General features: G+C 40.0%; 1 protein-coding gene across 2 annotated transcripts in view; it reads right to left on the bottom strand.

Moving 5' to 3' along the window:
• CCDC25 (coiled-coil domain containing 25) overlaps positions 1 to 17,653 on the bottom strand; it is a 39,006-nt gene that overhangs the window by 12,062 nt on the left and 9,291 nt on the right. For both annotated transcript variants that reach the window (XM_049632408.1, XM_049632409.1), the window contains 5 exons: positions 16,262 to 16,301; positions 11,483 to 11,534; positions 6,026 to 6,101; positions 2,357 to 2,460; positions 1,709 to 1,911 (listed from right to left, as the gene is read on the bottom strand). In XM_049632408.1, coding sequence (XP_049488365.1) covers positions 1,709 to 1,911; positions 2,357 to 2,460; positions 6,026 to 6,101; positions 11,483 to 11,534; positions 16,262 to 16,301 — 475 coding nt within the window. The remainder of the gene's footprint in view (positions 1 to 1,708; positions 1,912 to 2,356; positions 2,461 to 6,025; positions 6,102 to 11,482; positions 11,535 to 16,261; positions 16,302 to 17,653) is intronic.

Below are 17,653 nucleotides of genomic sequence, written 5' to 3'. Positions count from 1 at the left end.
TCTGACCCAACAATCTTTCTAATAATCCAGTGTATTCTACGGAAATCAAGTCAGCATGTGGCAAGACAGCTCATTTTGATCCTATGCCATTTCCAAAGGCACAGCAATACATCTTTCCCAATTTCTTTTTGTTACATTTACACAAATGATATCTATGGAAAAATGTGGGAAAATCTAGAAATTCTATAAGTAGAAGTTGCAGGACTAGATTCCTTCTTCGACAAAGAAAACCTAAGAGCCTCCTCAGGTATAGCACAACACACCCAGTGGTAGGGAGAATAATGATCCTACTCAAAGATGTCTACATCCCAATATCCAGAACCTGCAAATATGTAACTTCATCTGGCAAAAGGGACTTTGCAGATGTGGTTGGGTTAAGGATCTTATATGGAGAGGTTGTGGATTGTCTGGGTGGGCCCAATGTCATTACCCTGGTCCTCAAAAGCAGAGAAGGTTGGAGAGGGGGCTGTGACTTTGGAAGGAGGGTGTAAGAGATGCCAGATTGCCAGTTTTGACGATGGAGGAAGGGGCCACAAGCCAAGGAATGTGGATGGCCTCTAGGAGCTGGAAGAGGAAACAGATTCTCCCCTAGAGTTCCAGGAAGGAACACAGCCCTACTAACACCTTCCTTTTAGCCCAGTGAGAACCATGTTGGACTTCTAATGTATGGATAGGTGGAACTGTAAAATAATAAATCTATGTTGTCTGAAGACACTAAATTTGTGATAATGTGTTACAGTAGCCACAGAAAACTAATACAGTCAGTATTCTTATACACTAGTATTTCAGGACCCAAATTGTATTTTAACTATGATTTATCATTTTACTTATTTTTATTTAGAAAAATTTTTTTTGATTTATCAACCACCAGCCTTTTTATTCACAGTGTCATATATCTTTTTTTCCTATTTTTTAAATATGAAATTTATTGTCAAATTGGTTTCCATACTACACCCAGTGCTCATCCCAATAGGTGCCCTCCTCAATGCCTATCACCCACCTTCCCCTCCCTCTCAGCACCCATCAACCCTTAGTTTATTCTCAGTTTTTAGGAGTCTCTTATGGTTTGGCTCCCTCCCTAACTTTTTTTTTGCTTCCTCTCCCCCTTGGTCTTATGTTTTCATTTCACTTATTTTTAAAAATTTTTATTTTTTTAAGTAGGTTCCATGCCCAACGTGAGGACTGAACTCACAATCCTAAGAGAGAGTCACACACTCTACTGACTGAGCCAGCCAGGTGCCCCTCCTGTTTACTATTTTAAAATGGAGTGTTTTGCGATAGGCCTCATGACATTAATTACTTCAAACTTTCAAAATATTAACAAAAACGGTTCTAAAAACAGATTTTAGGCACTGGTCTTTGGAGCTAAGACAACCTTATTCAAATATACTAATTGATGTTAATCCGTTAATATAGCATATTTTCTTCTGAAGAGGTTTACAAACCAAACTCTAAAGATAACCTATGATAGTTTAGCTAAGAATAAAACCAGCTATTTTATTTCACATGCTCTCATATCCTGCCCCTATAAAAGCATGTCATTTGACCAACGCATCCGCATAACTACCTTTTTCTAAGCTGTTTAAGGCCCTGAGCTTGTCCTATGTCCCTCTCTCCACCAGTATATACTTCCTTCAGGTTGGTCCCTGGTGAAAATCAGCAGTGAGGAATCTCCAAGGTCAACACCAATACCGTAGCTCAGACATACCTAAGTTCGTCCATTTCTCGCTTCTTCTTCATCTCTTCCTTCTCTCTCCTTTTCATTTCCTGAATTTGGGCTTTTTTCTCATTCCTCTCTTCTCGGTCTCTGCATTCCTTCTCTGCCGCTAGGTCTGGAAACCGCTCCATTCTGGTCTTTTCTAATCGGTTCAGGATCTCATTCACTTTCTTCTCCACTGTCACAATTTTCACCTTTGAGAAAGGGGGGAACAAAACTGAAATCTTTTTTTTTTTTTAATTTTTTATTTTTTTTAACATTTATTCATTTTTTTGAGAGAGGAGACAGAGTGTGAGCGGGGGACGGGCAGAGAGAGAGGGAGTCAGATTCTGAAGCAGGCTCCAGGCTCTGAGCTGTCATCACAGAATCCAACATGGGGCTTGAACCCATGAACTGCAAGATTGTGACCTGAGTCAAAGTCGGATACTTAACTGACGGAGCCACCCAGGCACCCCCAAAACTGAAATCTTAATCATACGTTTTCCCCCCCAGAACAAAGGAGTCGCTGTCTAGGGGCTGAGCAATGCAGCTGAGAGGGACTTAGAAAACATACATCATACTGAGCCTTTGACAATGAAAGTGTTAGACAGAGAAGACCAGGACTCCACTCCGTGTCCTCTGGTGGCGAACAACACTTACATCCTTCTGCCTGTGAAAACCTATCTGTCCCACATCCATGTCAGCTGTTTTCTTCAGGTTAGACCACGGTGTATATACCACATTCACATTGTTCATCTTGCAGCCTGCCAAGAGAGACTGTCTTCAACATGCGGGTAGGACACTAAGCAATGCATTCCCTCACCCACTGGCAAATTACCAAAATCCAACAGAGGAAAAGGCTTCGCATAAATAGCCATCGAGTGATTCAAACCACAGAACACTTTTTTTTTTTTAAACCCACCCACAAATGGCAAATGGCAAAGGTGAACAACACAATTCAAGCAAAAGTATTAGGAAGGAAAGCAGGGACTTCTGAGACTCCCTTATATCGGATGCAAAGTTTATGATATGCACTTTTTTTTTTTTTTTTTTTTTTTTTACAGTGAAAAGGATCAAATAGGTTTCCTCAAAGGAGTCCTTGATCCAACAAAGGCTAAACAGCAAGATAAAGCAAAAGGCCAAGGTCTGGGATTTAAGGGACCTGCACCACCATGATCAGCTATGTCACTCAGGGAAAGTCCCCACAGCTCCCAGAATCCCATTGGAAACATGAGGAAACTGGACTGGTTCAGTAGAGGTGTTTTTTGTTTTGTTTTGTTTTGTTTTTTTAGTTTCTTTTAGCAGTGGCAACTCTGTTACCAAAGAAAACATATCAAAGTAATAAAAGCACAGATGCTTTGGAAGAGTGCAATGCATGCACTCTTGCTCAAGTGGAAGAATCAGACCAACCCAAATCACAAGACAGTCTACAACTGGTCTCCACTCAAGGTGTCAATGTCTTGAAAGACAAAGTAGTGCCTTTAGATAAAAAGAGACTAGAGACATGGTGAGGAACTATAACACATAATCCTGCATCAGAAAAAAAAAAAAAATGCTATAAAGGGACCATAGTGGGAGAACTGGAAAAACTTACATGTGGGCTGTGTATCAAATAACAGTATTCTATCCATGTTAAATTTCCTGAAATTTGATCACAGTAATACAGTCACTTAAAACAATGTCATTGCTCTTAGGACATGCTGAAGGGTTATAAGATCTATAATTTTCCTCCAAATGGTTCAGCTAAAAAAAAAAAAAGAAACCAAAAACCTAATAATTAGAGCATTATAGAGAGAAAGCAAATGCATACAGAAAAATTGTTGAATCTAACTACAGGGTATACAAGAGTTATATTTTTCTTGTAACTTTCCTGTAGGTTTGAAATTTTTTCAAAATTAAGATTGAAAAAAATCTCCATGTGCATGGTGCTAGGGGAGATCCAATATGGATCAATGGGTCTTGCCTTCCAAAACTGAAGGAAGGCAGATAAGTACATAAATAACTATGATGAAAAACAGAACTTATCAAATGATATTGGAAAGGTATAGGTAGAATGGTGAAGTAGCTCAGAAAGGGCAGTGGTCACCCACACTGGAAGAAAGGAAAGGCTCCACGGGAGAGGTTAATACAGTCTAGTGGTTAAGACAGAAGACTACAAAGACACTGTCTGACTTCAATGCAGCTACTGCCACACTTCAGAGCTCTGAGACCTTGGGCAGGTTCCTTAATTCCCTGAAGCTCAGCTCCCTCATCTACAGATGAAAATAATATGCATAACTCAGTAGGGTTGATAAATGAATTAATCTGTAATGTTCTTAGCACAGTGCCAGACATGTAATTAACATTCAACGGTAACTCTACTACCATTACCACAACTACTGGGTGGACCTTGAACCTTAGTTTGGCGCTAGACATGGGATGATTGACAGGGAAGACAAAACTGAGGGCAAAGGAGACAACATAAGCAAAGGCATAAGGTAGGAAAACAGCAAATACGTGCTTTGGCTGGACTGTGAAATAATCTGAAGGGAAACAAAGCCTGCCGTCAGATCAGAGATGCTTAACTTCCAGCTTAACAAGTCTGGACTCAATTGTACAGGTAAGGTGAGGCGTGTCACAGGGAGTGTCGAAGCTTTTAGAAAGTTTAATCTAGCAAAAGATTCTAAAATGAATAAACTGGCTGACCAGATTCTATGATGACAAACAAGATTAACCCAACGCCCTCGGTTCTGAGGTCAAGCAGGGGGGAAAATATTTCAACTGCACCGCAACAGGAATGGAGTGTCCCTAGCAAACCCCGCAGGAGAACCCCTTCTTCACTCCTTGGCATCCTCTGCTGGGGACTCACGAGTGAAGTTCCTGGGCTTGGCTCCTTATTTTGCTAAGTGAGCTCTCACTGTGGAAGGCCAAAGAGCGGAGAGAAGTAAGGCAGTATTCTCTTCTGTTTTCTCTAGAACTGGTAAACTATAAAGAGATTACAAAGCAAGAGACTGGGCCCAGAATAGAGTCCAAAGATCCTTTAATAAAGTTACATCTGCTAGCCAGGGGCATGGAAAGGGGACAAGAACATGTGAAAGAGGTTGCAACACACAGAGAATAATGATTGTTTTAACTTTATTATTTTTACTTTAATAAAAGAAGCTCTTAACTGGAAATCTTAAGAAACCCTGTCCCACTCATAAAAATGGAATGTCCTAAAACTAACTGCAACTTAATGATTTACGGGGCTGAAAGTCAGTGGCTCTACAAGACCAGCCTTCTACTTTCTTTGGCTAGGTATCTGACTCATTAAAGCTGCCCAAGTTAGATTTAGGAAACACAGTCTAAGCGATGGAGAAGGGGTACACGGTTAGCTCCTGTCCTGTAATCACCTACCCCTGGTACCTGCTCTCAGTCTGCCCTGTGCACTTATCCTCCACCCAAAGCAGATTTCTTTCCAACCCTCTGGATCACCTCTGACCCTCACATCAAACCAAACTTACCTCTACTCTACCTAGGTCTATGTCCTACACACCAAAATCCAACCTCCTAACTAGCTTAATCATTCTTGGCAGCATACCATCTCCTTCCTGGCTCCCCTTTTTAACTCTCATTTCCTCCCCAAAAGTTGTCCTTCTTGACCTATACTGACTACTGACAGATTAAATCTACTACTGACAGTAGAAACAAAGAAGCACCAAGCCCAGAATTACAGGCCTTACCTAAAACACTTAGAGCAATTGTTCTCAACCCTCTCTGCACATTATAATCTCCCGGAGAGCACTGTAAAAATATGGATACTCCTGGATCACCCCAGACCAACCAAGTAAGATTCTCTGGGAGATAAAAAGATCAACAGACTCGATACCTTCACAATTCGCAGGGAGAAAGAAGTATTTAGGAGGAGAAGGAGAGAAAGAAAAAGTAGGAAACAGGGATGTAGAGACTTGAGCTCTAGGATCTAAGGACAAATGACAGAAATAAAGACATCACACAACATTAAAAATAAAACCACGAGACACATTTCTTGCTTAGCCATTAACCTCATTTCTGAAAGCCTTTCTACATAACCTCAAGGGTAGGCAGGTCTAGACAACTTTCTAGTCAAAGGAAGGAAGACAGGGTAGAAAGAGCCAAGAAAGGGCCACCGTCATTAGAGGGGTGGGGAGATGGGTTTTTAGTTCTCTGATAGGTAGCAGAACTGCCACTTGAAAGGACAAAACAGGGGAAAGGCATACTACAAATTATTCCTTTGACTCCAGCCAAAGTCCCCGACATATTCTCTGAAAGTATTCTACTTCAGACACAGAAATCGGTGTTAATTCTGAAAACACCTCTAGGAAAACTGACCTTGAATGCTATTGGCCTTCACAAGATGGGCACAGTCCATCAAGACTTCCTTTGGGATGTCTTCTATCTTTTCCCCCTGAAACAAAAATAAACCAGATGGTCGACTACCTTGTAACTGATCGATACTGGAGCACTTACAGGGTTTTAGTGCCTTACGAAGCACAATTTTATTAAAAGCAGAGACTCTTCACTATATTTCAGAACACTGAAAAATGAAGTCTATTATGGGAATGTTTGAGAGAAGGCAGTACAAGTAATACAGAAAATACTAACACTTAAGAAGTGAGGAAAAAGGGTATTGAAAACCCCCCACCACAATATTAACTATAATTATGCCTGAGTAACTTTCCCCTCTTTCTTGTTACTTTCTTCTCTTCATTCTTACTTCTAGAAACCGTGTAGGGAAATGGTGCCCTATTTTTGATAAGTGGAAGTCTTCTTTGCTGAGGTCCTTACGACCCTGCTCACAAAGAGACACCTCATAGTTTTGGCTGTCAAACATCTGGTAGGTCATCTATCAGCCTTCATTAGAAACTCAGCTCTTAGTGTGTTAGATACAACCATCCACCCTAAGGGAAAAATAATATTGACTCATTTTCTGTACAGATAATGTAACAAAGTCAAAGCTGAATAAGCAAAGCCATCCCAAAACAACAAAAATACTTCAGAGGCAAGAGCAATGGAATCACCTCAGTACTGGCTCCAACCAGGCATGGGATTAAAGAAGCACTTCTGTATGGGAACGAAATGTTCTTCCTACTAAATACTTGAGATTAATTTATACCATCATGTTTCTAAATTTGTTTTTGTTTGAAAATGGGGATCTCTCAAATACATAAATTGTGACCAAAAAATAAGTGATTTAAGTTTGCCATTACTTCAATGACCTATCTCAGGCTGTGCAATTCTCTGACCACTAAAATAAAGGATTCTGAATTTCACATCTTGATAACACAATGTCATTATTAAGAATATCAAACATTACACCAGGTTATAATATGATGCCTTCAGGGACTTCTAAAATACACAGAAGCAGATTGACCCTACGCTAAATAAATCAAAATGAGTAATTAAAAAACAAAACAGCTACCATGTTTTAAGTACCCACCATGTGCCAGGCACTAAGTAAATAGCCATGTGAAATAGTTTACCTTCACTTTAGCAATGAAGAAACGAAGCTTAGCAAGGTTAAGTAACTGGGCCAAGGTCCCCTAAATCTAGTAAGTGACAGGACAGAGGTGAGAGATGAACCCAGGGCTAAAGCCATGTTGTAGCAACTGAGCCCAGAGTAGGGTGCTTAAGAAATTCTCGTGGAAACATACTTTCTTGGTCCTTGATGTCAGGCTTCATCCTGATAGCCCTTCTTAATACCTGTGTCTGTCAGTATTCCTAAAGCAACCTCATCTTCCTGTTTTGCTACTTCTAATATAATACGAGCAGACTTAAAAAAAAATCACTCAGCTTAGCATTATGAGTAAAGTCAGAGTAAACTCTGTGGAGAGTGTGAGGTGCCCTCAATACGTAAACGTCAGAATGTAACTGTGGGCTTTGTGCCATCCATGTTAATGAGATTAGAGACTCTTCTATGGGTTTTCAAAAACCAAAGCAGCCTAGGAAAGAATACTGCTGAATATCTGTGATCTTCAAGGTCTAGATTGAATTCAACAACAAAATTAACACATACGATGCTTAGCATGTGCCAGGCATTATCCTAACTGCCTCAGTCATGCTAGCTCACTTAATCCTCAGTAACATAGGTACTGATTGCTCCCTTTTACAGATGAGAAAACGGGCACAGCTAGGTAACTTGCTCAAAGTCACACAGCCAGTAAGCAGCAGAGCCAGGATTCAAATCCAGCAGTCTGGATCCTGAACCACTCTAGTCTTATTCCATCACTAACACGTACTTGGTACCTATTAAGTACAAAAGGCTATGCCGTTTACTACAGATCAACCATGTAAATGGTGCCTAAAAAGCATTTATTTTTACTGAGCACATTATGTGCTTCCAAAAGAAAATGAAATTAAATTTCTTTTCACACATGGAGAAACCGGTGGTAATGTCAACTTGGGACTACTGCTATTACTTCCATTTTCTGACACAGAGTCTAAAGGAAAAAAGTTTAATCTGAACCAAGAGGAAACTTGGTAATACCATACTTTATTTCCTCTAAACTTAAAGTAGTTCCAAAATGGCAAGAAGTTGCCAAGGAGAATCCAGAGTTTTGTTCCAGCACAGAGTTCACAATCTTTCTCATTTCCTTTACAACACAGTTCTCAAAAATATCAACAGTATAAATAAAGATGGGGCACAATGTTTAACCTTGCTAGTAAATTAAGAAGTGAATATTATAACCATAATGAAATAGCATCTTGCATTTATTGAAAAATTGTCAAAAGGTTGCTATATTTTTTAAGTTATAAAATCCCAGGAAGGTCTGGAAAACCTGTATATATCAGGTAGCATTTTAAGCTAGCGCAATATTTTTAGAGGGCAATCTGGTCTTTGAAACATCTCCCAAATGCTTCTATCTTCTGGCTCAGCGATTCTACTTCTGAAAAAAAATTTTTTTTAATGTTTTTATTTTTGAGACAGAGAGACAGAGCATGAGCAGGGGAGGGGCAGAGAGAGAGGGAGACACAGAATCCAAAGCAGACTCCAGGCTCTGAGCTGTCAGCACACAGCCTGACGCAGGGCTCGAACTCACAAACTGTGAGATCATGACCTGAGCTGAAGTCGGATGCTTAACCAACTGAGCCACGCAGGCACCCTGAGAATTATTGTAAAAAAACCCAATTCAAAAAGAAAAACAGAAAGTGGTTCATAAAAAAAAAACTTCGTGTTGGGGATTCATGATGCTGAAAACTATAAACAACTTATATTCTGACAGGGGAGCTTTAGGACAGGGGAGCCAGGTAACTGTGGCATATCAACTCAAAGCAGCCAGTCAAAACAATAAATATGAAAATAATACAGTAACATGAAAAAGTTTTCAAAACTGTCACATGAAAGAGTAATACAATCAACTAGGGGAATTAAAAATTGTTGTAATAATACAATCAACAGGATGGAATATAAATGGAGACAAAAGAATTGGAGTGCATGGCATGACATCACTGAAAGGCATGGGGTAAAAAAAAAAGCAGCTTACAAATAACTTTGGAAAACAGCATTTCAACTGGAAACTGTAAGGCAAAAAGACAAAAATAACTGCACATATAAACAGCATACTTTAGTTGATAAAGTTGTTTCGTATGGGGATAAAGCTTAACACATCTGAAACCACTTCCACATATAGTGGGAGTCAAAAAGCAAATAGATGGTAGATGGTGGGAACCAGGCTTCTCACTGTGAGAAGGAATTAATAGAGAAGCAAAGAGAAAAGACTAGAATGGCCTCTATAATAACAGATTCATCACAGACATCAGTTTGAGCTCATGCTTAACATAGATACAGATAGAGAAACAATCCAACATACGAATTACTAATGTGGGTTAATATACATACATGTACTTCCTAGCTCTTTCTGCTGAGAGGGCCTAGAAGCAATGACACTCTAGGAGCAGTGAGCACACCAAGTCCAGATCTTGGCTCCTAAATACAATTCCCCAGTAAAAGGAATCAGGGTTCCTTGGAGAAAGGCCCGATTCTAGGACTGGGGCAGGGAAAGTACAAGAAGAGCCTACACCATCTTAGAGTGTCACAAAGGAAGTGCTCAAAAACCAAAAGGATGGGAGCATATCAAAGCAACACAGGAGCCAAGCTGAAAGAGCTCCAACCAAAGCTGGAACAATTTCAGCAACCAAATAACATAGAACCGATTATAACCTGAAGTATAAAATAAATGTATGAGTCCATACTGATACACGTAAACTACTGTAATATGTAGGGGAGAAGAGATAGAATCTTCTTTCTACGTTTATGTAGATACTCCCCACTCCAAGAAGTGAAGCTTAATTCCATCCCCTCCCCTACAAGTATGGGTTGGACTCGGTGATCTGTGTCCAAATAACAGAGTATGGGAGAGGGGAGGAAACCTGGCAAACACTGGCCTGGCCAGGAGATGAAGGTTAGCATCACTGGTGATAAATCCTACTAATGCACGTGCCCCTGACATGATGTGATGAGGAGGGCACTCCACTCCTGTGCTATTCTTCCTCCAAAACCCGTAACTCCAGTCATGAGAAAAACATTGGATAAACTCAAATTGAGGGGCCTTCTGTAAAAAAACCTGACCAGTACTTCTCAAATTGCCATGCTCATGAAAAACAGGGAAAATCTCACTTTCAGGGCGTGAACTGTCACAGACCAGAGACTAGGCAGACGTGACAACTAAACACAACATGGGACACTAGACTGGATCCTGGAACAGAAAAATGACATTAATGGAAAAACTGGTGAAATCAAAATAGAGCCCGGAGCTTAGTGAACAGTAACATACCAATGTTGCTTTCTTTGTTCTGACAAATCTGCCATGGTCATGTTAAGACGTTAACAATGGGGGAAGCCAGGCATGGGGTATATGGGAACCCCATGTAGTATAGACTATTTCTGCAACTTCTTTGTAAATCTAAAAGCATTCCAGGGGCGCCTGGGTGGCGCAGTCGGTTAAGCGTCCGACTTCAGCCAGGTCACGATCTCACGGTCCGTGAGTTCGAGCCCCGCGTCAGGCTCTGGGCTGATGGCTCAGAGCCTGGAGCCTGTTTCCGATTCTGTGTCTCCCTCTCTCTCTGTCCCTCCCCCGTTCATGCTCTGTCTCTCTCTGTCCCAAAAATAAATAAACGTTGAAAAAAAAAAAAAAAAAATTAAAAAAAAAAAAAAAAAAAAAAACACACCAAAAAAGAAAAAAAAAAAAAAAAAAAAAAAAAAAAAGGCAATACACATACCAAGTACGTATACCCTATGATTCAACTGTATAAAACCTATGAATGTTAAGGCATTAGAAATAATAGTGGTCTTATGTTACTCGGAAACATTGCATCTTTTTCCTTTACTATTATAATGCTGTGTTAAATGTCCCAAAGAAGCCCCTGATAACTGGGAACATCTATCCTTGGTGAGGCAGGACAATCACATGAGTGTGAGAAAAAGGAACCACATGTGATCTCCACTGGAGAAGACAGAAGGTCCAGAACTGTCAACTGAAATGAAAGGGAGAGAGAGCAGAGGTGACGAACATACCTAAAGTTGCAGGATAATTAGAGCAGTGGTTCTAGCTAAGGTACGTACACTATGTCCCCTTTCAAGTTTCAAAGTCACCAGAATTTCCCTTTGTCATTTTCTGGGTCAGGGGTAGGACAGCTCTTCATTTGCTACCTTTTTTTATCTTTTGCACATATTTATTATTTTAAGCAATTTAACTGCCAAAAAAAAAAAAAAAAAAAAAAAGGACAGAGGACAAGAGAGGATGCTCATCACTAAAGAAAAAGCATGAGTCCATGTTTAAATCCAGTTACCTTATGTAATCGAAGGTATACATGAGCCGAAGAGAGTTTGTCCACGTGAAACCTACAAAGAATGAAAACTACTTTTAGCAAGAGGTACAAGACAACCATCTCCTCAGGCCCCTTTCATTTAAAGCATTCCAATCCAAAAAGTATTAACTCAGTGCTTACTACATGTCAAGCATCATGGGGAGTAAAAACACGATCACTGCCTCCAAAGGGCTCACTGTCAACTGGGAGAGGTAAGGTAAACAGGGCAAGTTCTGCAGCTGCAGGAGACTAAGAGCCAAGCTGAATACTAGAGACAATAAATGGAAATGCCTTGGAAAGGGCAATTTTTTTTCAAGTGAGAAAGAGCTATCAGTGATCACAAACTTCACTGATCAACTGAGACTCAGAGGGTATCTGACTAAAACACAGGACGTAGAGAAAACACAGGGAAAGGAATTTCAGGTGAGGAGAGAAGGGAATGAAAGAAGTCATCAAGATCCACGGTGTTGCAAGCCTGGGAGACTGGCAGGACTATAGAGGAAAATACTTTACAGGTGGAGAAGGCACCAGTTTGGGGAAAAAAGATGAGAGGAATGGTTTGGGACGTCCTAAGTTTAAAAACAATCCAAAGAGAAGTACAGAGTTGGACAAGCCATAAAATGGGTCAGACCAACAATTCATCCCTCCTTGTATCTGACAATGGCACTAATATGTTTTCTGGGAAAGCACGGGGATTGCCCTTTATGATACAGTCCTAAAAAAATCCCAATGTCCTAAATTTACCTTTCATTAAGCCTCTATCATCCACCAATTGAAAGAAATCTTTCTAAACTTAATTCCTTTTACACCCTAGTCTAACATTTGGAGATATTTACCAAATAAAGTTGACGTTCTCTCTTTCCAGCTTCCAGAGATGCCCCCAGAATTCTCGCACCAAACAACGGTAACACATGATGGTCACTTTGGGATTCTGATAACATTAGTCATCTCTTCCTTACTCCTCATCTTTCTAGACTGAAGAGTGTTCAGTAAAACCCTAAGGAGGCACCACTACACCCCATTATATATTTCTCTAGACATTTTCTTAGCATTAATGTGTTTTTAGAAGTGAAAATGGTCACACACTCATGCCTACTGTAAGACGTGGACAGCATGATTCTATACAAATGTTAAGATTATGGTGTTTCTAATGCCCTCTTAAGGAAGTTAAGCATTTTGCTAGTCACCATGGATACAGAAAAATACTACACATTTTTGGCAGTCTGTGATACCTCTAGGTTTTTTTTGTTGTTTGTTTTTTTTTTTAACATGTATTCATTTTTGAGAGACAGAGTGTGAGCAGGGGAGGGACAGAGAGAGAGGAAGACACAGAATCCAAAGCAGGCTCCAGGCTCTGAGCTGTCAGCACAAAGCCCAATGCGGGGCTCAAACTCACAGACCGTGAGATCATGACCTGAGCTGGAGTCCCACATTTAACAGACTGAGCCACCCAGGCGCCCCCTCTAGGTTTTATTATTATCCATTACTGGTAACCAGAATTGGACATTGGTTTATTTTTCTCATATAAGATTTATATTCCCTATAAGAGATTCCTACTGATTACTGTCTTTAGCTTGGCCTTTTCCACTGAAAAAAAATGTGTTTTTGCAAATCCAGAAATTATGTATCTAATTATCCTCTTTCAGGATCTTAGGAAGCAAGTTCAGTTGAAAAGTAACTTGCCCCATTCTGACTTGTCTTAAGCCAATTCTCTATTTATAACAACTCTTTCCTACATACCCATAGTAAATCAATTGTATCCTGATTTTTCTTAAAGGTCTGACATGGAATTTTGTCCAAAGAGATACATAAGTAATTCAATGTCTATCTGATGGAGTCATACAAAAGTAATCAAAATCCTAAAACACACACGGGAATATCACTGCTGATGCACAGAGCAACTCCAGGCTGGGAGGTATATTGCTACAAGGGCAGGGGGAATGTGTGGAAGTGTGGGGCTTTGGTTGCACTGTAAATCAAAAAAGCCAGCTCCCTAAACAAACTATCTTGGGGAGGTTCCTTAAAAAAAACCTTCCCAAACCTCCCAAAATGTTTACTCCGAAAAGTTTAAATTATGCGTAGTAGAGTTCCCTATTTCCTTCTGGTCCTTGTTATCGTCCTCTCCCTACTTAATCACTGTTTTCTTTACTGAATGCAGAGACTAAAAAGTTCAGTAAATGAGCACCAATGACCTGGGGATGCGGACGCAGGGCCTCAGAAGCTGGGCAATTGAACTCCTGAAAGTGGGGTCCCTGGAGATACTATTCTTTGGGGGTTTGGAGGCAGTAAACACACACTATTTCTATCTTCTTTTGTTTAAAGATAAATTCAGTTCCATTCTCATTTAGTCCTGGGAAAATCCTTTCCTTAAAGGTGTTTTCTGGTATAAACTCAGATGCTGATATCCACGCAGGTGAAGTTCTAAGGTTTACCTCAGAGTGAACCAGGCTGAAATGTGCCCTGGGGAATATCGATCAACTGAATCATTCTTAGCATGCCCAGGAATGTTTCCAGGATTGACACAACAGTCTTGAAATTTAGGGCTGGCTATTCTACCTCACAGCAGACCTCGAATAGCTTCTCAAAGTAAAAGTCAATCACTTCCAGCAAGAGTCATGAATTTCAGGGTGTCAAAATGGGTATCTGTAGACACCAGTTTGGTTAAGTAGCATTCCAGGAGATAGTCAACCATAATGAAATCAAAAACCCAACTGAGACTACATAGGGCGTAGGCTGTAAATTGGAAATTTCTCTTCCACTTACTTAAGTGTAAAAAAAAAAAAAAAAAAATCAGGTAAAAGGCTGTGGCAAATTGACTTTTGTGGTACATCTGGATATGTAACCTTTTCTATGCAGGTGTTTATGCTTCAAACCTGACATGTTAAAACTTCACAGCAGATAACTACATAACAGATGCAGCCACGTAACAGATGCAGTAGCTCTAATCTCCCTTGACAGGATCTGGAGATCTCTGGGTTTTAAGAACAACTGGAATAATCCAGCCTGGTGACAGGTGCTCAAAATGGAGACACCAGAATGCAGTTACTGTGAAGAAATGTCCAGCAGAGATCATTTCTACACAGGCAAAGAGTTAGTTAATTAGGAAGTCAACAAATATTTTTTGAACATGTACCAGGTGCCAGGTCCTATGCTAGGTAACGGGATGTGGGACTGAACAAAACAAGTGATCGCTGTCCTCGTGAGGCTTATGGTCTAGGGTTCTAGGAAGGGAAGCAGCATTCAATCCAGAAGCCCTCAGCAGTGCAAACTGAACACCTGAAGTGAAGGGGGTACCAAGCGGTGTCTCCCTTGATGACACTTGTTACCTGAGCTCAGCAGATGGGCCTGTGCTGGAACAGGGGGCAGATAAAAAAAAAAAGACTTTAAAATTCCTCAGGTTTGTCGTGCCTCTTGGTTCCTGGAGTGTGGACGTTTAGAGAGGGCAGACAGGAAAGCATTTCCTGCTTTTTAAGTTAGTCTCTGTGTAATAGTTTTCCTAATAAATGTCCAATGCTGTCCACTTCATTGAAAATCAAGCAACTCTCCTAAAAAGTGACAACCTAAACTCTGTCTCTGTAGGGAATTAAATGAAGGATTCGGGCCCACACTTGGAGAAGAGGTCCGGAGAGAGTTGCAGCAATGGCCTGAGGAAGGAAGGAAGTCACCCTCAGACAAAGAGCAGTAGCCTAAGGGAAGAACAAAATTGGTGATTCAGAACTAGAGCCGGCTGGGGGGCCAGCAACAACCACAGCAGATCCGTTCAGTTTCTTTTAGCCTTAGTGTCCTCATCTGAAAAATGGGCACAGTACTAAGAACTATTTTACAGGGCACTGTGAAATTGAGTATATCAATAAGGTAAACACCTGCCAATACTTTGCATCTAGTTAGGTATTCAATAACTAATGACAGTGTTCATTATTACTATCATTAAAGCAAACAGGATCCATGTGCCTATCTTCAGGGACAGCATTTGGTAGAGGGGTGTTTGTGGAGTTGTGGAGACCACACCCCACTCTAGGTGTAGAATCAGGCAAACTGAGTCCGAGAGTGTTACATCAAAGTAACAGGAGTCCAGGTCCTCCTAAAAGGTTCCAGGTCTGAGTGGTAGAAACTCCCACGTGGCATTCTAAGGCAGTTAGAAAAAGAAAAGAATGCAACTAAAATGAGGAGTTTTTGGTTTGTTCTGTCATTGCTTTTTGGGCTGGGTTTTGTGAGCAGCAAATGAAATTATCTCAGAAGGCAAAGAAAGCATGATTATTATTTTTTAAATTTCCAGAAAATATTTTAGAAAGAGGGGGTAGAGCCTGGATCGAGACAGGGCTAACCTCATGAGGGAGTTGAGAAGACAAAGGGAACCCAGCCTGTTTTCTTTAAAGCTGGACCTGGTCAGATGCCCTATCTATTCCATCCACATGGAAGCTTCTATTTCCCTCACCACTTCTTGTGAAGCCCTCATCCATCTTCTCAAAAAGAGTGGCCTGAGCACATGAGTGTGGCGGTCTCACGAAACCACTCTGAGAAGACACACCATGAGGTAAAAGAAAGCTTCTGAGGTCCGGCCTCCAACCTCAAGGTTGCTGAGACATCATCCCCAGTCGACACGGCAATTAGAAATGAAGGGAGCTGGCAGTCAGCTACTTATCACCAAACATGAACAAAACACAAAGTAGGAGTTTCAGTTTTCATCATAAAAGTGAGGTGGTTGGCCAAATCCAAGAAAGTATATAATGCATAGAAAGCAGAACCGAAATTGTGACTTACCAAATATCTTCAGGCCAGCCATACTTTATTAGATCTTCGTCTAGAGTGAGATACAAGAAAACAAAGAAAAGGTTAAAAAAAAAAACCTGTCAAATGAAAATATGCCAGAGTTTATACCAATCCTTCCCACAACTGTTTCTCTCCCTTAATGGAGAAAAGAGTAGTTGAGAGAGGCTTTGATGCCTGAAAATAGAGAAAAAAAAATTTGTAAAAATAGCTTTTAGAGTTGTCATAATTGATACAATTTTTATAATACTTAAAAGAAAGTTCAAGATATTTCTAATTTTTTAAATTGTATTTATTTATTTTAGGGGGGAGGAGCAGAGAGAGAGGGAGAGAGAGAGTGCCAAGCAGGCTCCGCAGTGTCAGCATGGATCTCACAAGCTGTGAGATCATGACCTGAGCCAAAACCAAGAGTCAGACACTTAACCGACTGAGCCACCCAGGCACCCCCAAAGATATTTCTATTAAAAGTTAGTTAAACTTCAAATTAGAGCAGCTGAGAGGTTAGATGAGGTCTTGGGAAATTGATTCACTGTAATAAACTTATTTGTCAAAATGGTTTTGTTCATCAGTGAACTGTGTTTTACTTCTTAAAAGAGACCTCTTAATTATAAAATAGTAGAAAATTAGAAAATAAAACCACCACCAGAAGTATAAAAAAGGAAATAGAAATCACCTAAAATTCTGTCACATATGAAAGTAAAAATAAAACAGAAGAAATAGCTATAAGTTAAAAGTAACTGTCTCTGCAGGACAAAACAAGGACAGGATGGAAAATATTATTATGATACATATTCTGTTACTATTTGAATTCTAAAGCTATGTATTTCTTAGATAAAAGTAAAATTAAAAATTAAAAAGGTCTTTGGAAACAATGACTACTTAATTCTACCATATGAATAAACTTTTCTATTGTTCACATGTTTTGTTTATTTTTAACTTTATTTATGTATTTTGAGAGAGAGAGAGAGAGCAAGCAGGGGAGGGCTAGAGAACAAGGAAGAGAGAGAGAATCCCAAGCAGGCTCTACACTGTCAATGCAGAGCCTAACGTGGGGCTCAAACCCACGAACTGGGAGATCATGACCTGAGCTTAAGTCAAAAGTCAGATGCTTAACTGACTGAGCTACCCAGGTACCCCTGGGCTGTTTTAATTACAAATGCTTCAGTAACTATTTTTAAAATAAATATGTTCATATTCCCGATTATTTCCTTAAAGCATACTTATATTTGTAAAAGGTAAATTATTAGTTCAAAATGTATACTTCTGTATTTTTAAGACTAATAACATATATCACTACAGAAAGGTAAGACCTATACACACGAACAGCCATGCTAATAATTAGAAATGAATTGTGTCTAATACAAAAGCGTTAAAGTATTAGATACA

This window comes from Panthera uncia, chromosome B1 (genome assembly GCF_023721935.1).
Source record: "Panthera uncia isolate 11264 chromosome B1, Puncia_PCG_1.0, whole genome shotgun sequence".
Taxonomy (NCBI): domain Eukaryota; kingdom Metazoa; phylum Chordata; class Mammalia; order Carnivora; family Felidae; genus Panthera; species Panthera uncia.
Note: the sequence above shows the minus strand (reverse complement) of the source record. Positions and strands in the feature narration are given on the sequence as shown.